Source organism: Etheostoma spectabile, chromosome 8 (assembly GCF_008692095.1).
Source record: "Etheostoma spectabile isolate EspeVRDwgs_2016 chromosome 8, UIUC_Espe_1.0, whole genome shotgun sequence".
Classification (NCBI taxonomy): Eukaryota; Metazoa; Chordata; class Actinopteri; order Perciformes; family Percidae; genus Etheostoma; species Etheostoma spectabile.
In genome coordinates, this window is record NC_045740.1 from 25,189,393 (window position 1) to 25,193,220 (window position 3,828).

General features: G+C 38.8%; 1 protein-coding gene across 1 annotated transcript in view; it reads left to right on the plus strand.

Annotated features, from left to right (window-relative positions):
- LOC116694197 (fatty acid 2-hydroxylase) overlaps positions 1-3,828 on the plus strand; it is a 63,115-nt gene that overhangs the window by 53,638 nt on the left and 5,649 nt on the right. Inside the window, exons 3-4 of the mRNA XM_032523751.1 lie at positions 2,523-2,665; positions 3,698-3,798. Coding sequence (XP_032379642.1) covers positions 2,523-2,665; positions 3,698-3,798 — 244 coding nt within the window. The remainder of the gene's footprint in view (positions 1-2,522; positions 2,666-3,697; positions 3,799-3,828) is intronic.

Here is a 3,828-nt window from a genome sequence, read left to right on the forward strand (position 1 = left end):
GTTGTGTTTGATTGCTAACTTGTAGCCAGCAGTGAACAATATAAGCACCAATAGGCACTTTTAAATAATTTTCTTTCTTTATTGTTTGAAGCTTTGCGCACCTTTCATATGAACAGCTGACAGGTTTCTGAAACTGGGCTTAGGTCCTTGAACACATTGTGATGACAGATTCAACAATGTTGCCAGGCATCAGTCTGTTGAATAAAATGCACCTCTCTCATCGTAAACCTAACCTTGACTGGGCGTTCCTTAATGACTTCACAGTGTTTCTGTCTTCATAGAAATGAAGAATCAGTCAGTTGTTGCCATACAATTAATTATTAAATCCTTGTACTACCAGTTTGAGTGATTTGTTGTGGCTATAAAATACAAAATGTGCTTTGGGCACTCCCATTACTGAGCTTTAGTGCAATTTGATTTCAATAACCCAACCCATGTGTAAAATACATGAGCCATGGAGGAAAAAGCACACAACATGGTGCCTAATGTTTACACCAAACCACCAAGCAACCGTAAAATAAATATCCAAACAAAACAATCAGGCCATTTAAAAAAAAAACTGTTGAAAACAATGTGAATGCATCTGGTTGCAGTGCTGTTGTTTTGTGCTATTCCGCCTAGTAATTTAAAAAAAAAAGACAAAAACAAAGCTGCTGTACAATATAAGCCACAAAGTACTAAAAAGCCACATTACACAAAATACAAGACAAAACTCATAGAAGATAGAATGGCATGTGAGGACGTTTTTAAAGTAAACGTGACGTGATGTCAGGACAACAATTCACACCAACTAGTAGTTGCCTTGTCTGTATGTAATTATCTTCTATGTATATATATCACACTTCTTTCTTCAAGCGATATTATTTCACTAATGAAAAAAAAGAAGTAGCCACTTTTTTCAGTTAAACCTTGTTTTTTTTAATTGTATTGTTGCAATCCAAAGGCAAACTGGTAACAGGGATGATTCCAGGATTTTAAAGTGGGGTGGCAGATCTGAATATAATACACATTTTGGATAGACTTGGACGGCATTACTGGCAACACCCACTAAAACAGAATTTTGGTTTATGCCATTGGAGAAAACAAACCATTAGTTAATTAATTTTTAGCGATAAATCTTTACCCTTTGTCATATTTATGATCATTTTTTGCTTGGAACAATGCTGAAAAGTTGCTGTGTGGCGTTCTGTGCCTCTAATAAATTAAAAATCACTTGTTTGTGAAAAATTCCCCTTGTCACAAGTGCACTTCTCTTTACCATGTGACAAGCGATTTCACTTCTTTTTTTTAATTGCAATATGACTTGGCACACACAACAAAGCTTAAGTTCAGGGTGCAGCCTTTTATATAATACTAACAAGTAGTTATCTTTATCTTTATTTATGATAAATACAAAGCCAAAACAGACAGATACATACACCACATGTTCACTGAGGTCTGCATTATGTAGCTGCTGTGCACAATTTGACAAAGTAGTTTTAAGATTTTTTTTTCTAGATTTTGTGTCAAATATGAATTAAGAAAAATACTAATTAAGTTTATTTCATGTACTGTATGTTTTACCCAATGTTTCTTTCTTTTTCTGCAGACTGTGGTTATTATTGTTGTAGCCTTATACAATGTACTGCACACCATTACTGCTGTCAGCACAAATGCAGAATAAGCTGCATTACCACTTTGTCCTCAGTAAACAGAGGAATTAAAAGACATGGGAGATGGGTGCAATGCTTTGATGTTGGTAAACACTACAGTTGTGTAACTGGTAGCTGACCACTCAGTCCCAGCAAAAGTGCCATTCCATGCTAAACTGTCACAGTGGCTACACATTGTGTGGTAGAATTTAACTGCTGAGGTTGTTTTTGTGTCTATCAGGGCAGGTTGTCATATAGGCTGTAACCTGTAATTACTTTTAATCCTCCTAGGCAATCAACCTTTGGTCCCTGTGTCAGTCCGTGCCTGACACAAATGTCCTCGGAGGGGTTTCATAAGGGAAGCACCAGCTCTCTGGCAATAATCATAATTCCTCAATAATACACAATAAACCCCATTTAGCGGTGTGTCAGTTGGGACCATATAATACCATTAGTAATAGGAGTAATACCATTGAAATTAAGAAAAACTTGTCAACTGTGATCTATTCTCCTCTGGTCATGCTTTTACTGTACTCACCTATCCTATGGATATTACACAACTGACCACTGAGGAGTGTGAAACTATCATCCACACCAGAGCTACGTGTCTCATGTGTGGCTGTAAAGCATGAGCCTACAGACATAGCTCACTCTCTTGGTGTTTAAATTCAGAATTGTCAATTCTACTCCCATTAACAAAACACAATCAAACATACAAGCAGTCACCCCTGGTTTGACAAGTCTTAGAGCACTTCCTCAGTTTTAAACTCTCTGCCACCACCTGGTGGATGCAACGAGGTTTCTGATTTAACACTGTTCTGTGTGCTTTTCTAAAGCACCGTCACATTTACCTGTATAGAATATACAGGTAATTGGTGTGTCTCTCTACAGGATTTGGTGGACTGGCGGAAGCCGCTGGCATGGCAGGTGGGCCACCTCAGAGAGAAATATGATGCGTGGGTTCACCAGCCAGTCGACAGACCAATCAGACTGTTTGGAAACCCCTTCCTGGAGGCCAGCACCAAGACTTCATGGTAAAAGACACCACACGTGTGTGTGTGTGTGTGTGTGTGTGTGTGTGTGTGTTTTCTCTGGTATATGTGGCTATAAATGTATATGTGTATTTAGGAACCAGGGAAAGAATTTTGAATGTGCTTTACAGTATTTTACAGCGATAGAGGAATGATGTAATTATTTCAAATGAAATGTAACCACAACACTCATAAGACATACAGTAGATGTGCACATGCTTGAATGTGTGCCTGTTGATGTGCGTGTGTCCCTCTCTTTCTCTCCATAGCCCACCTCCTGTGAGTGTGTGCGTGTGGGTACATTTGTGTGAGTGTACAGTCAATATGATATTTATGAAATATGCATTCAGTTTCATAGACTTGAAAACAAAACTTGGCTTGATTTTTACATCTTTGTCCATTGCTGAGGTTTCCACATATGAATGTGTGAAATTCTCAGGTGCCCTTATAAGTTTGATGTAAGCCGATTCTGCAGTTTTTGCAATTGAAGTGTTGCTGCAGCAGGGGACTTGTTGACTCTGCTATTGTGTCTGTTCACTAATTCCCAACCAGTAGTATTGTACTGATCATAGATAACGGTGTCCCTTTATTAATACATTTGGGACATGGGCTGTGGGGGTGCGTCAGACAAAACAAGTTTGGGAACCACTATACTAACATTCAAACAGTTTTTGACAGTGATTCCTTAGCCTATTTTAACACTGATAGCTTAAGATCTGTTTCACCTTCATTCACTATCATACAATTCCCCACAGTCACACAGCCGTCAAGTTCAACAAGCAGCTACACTGGAGAGGCTGGTGGTTTCAAGATCAGCTTCAGAGTCCCTATTACGGGAACACAGAACATTCATTTTTCACTTTACCTTCTTCAGTTTTTTCAGCTTGTCTAAGATCCCTGTTCACCTGGCCATTTGGCTGCATCACCCTTAATATGATAGAGTAGAAAATATGAAACAAACATGGTAGAAAGGACATTTATTTTATTAAAAAGATTAAGAGTATGACCGTATTGCTATATGCTCTCTTGCTACAGGTACTGGGTGCCAGTGGTGTGGATTCCTGTTGTGCTGTATTTCACTTGGCACTGCTACACCACCCTGGCTAAGGGCACCACCAAGCTAGAACTCACTTCAGGTATAACACACACACACACACACACACACA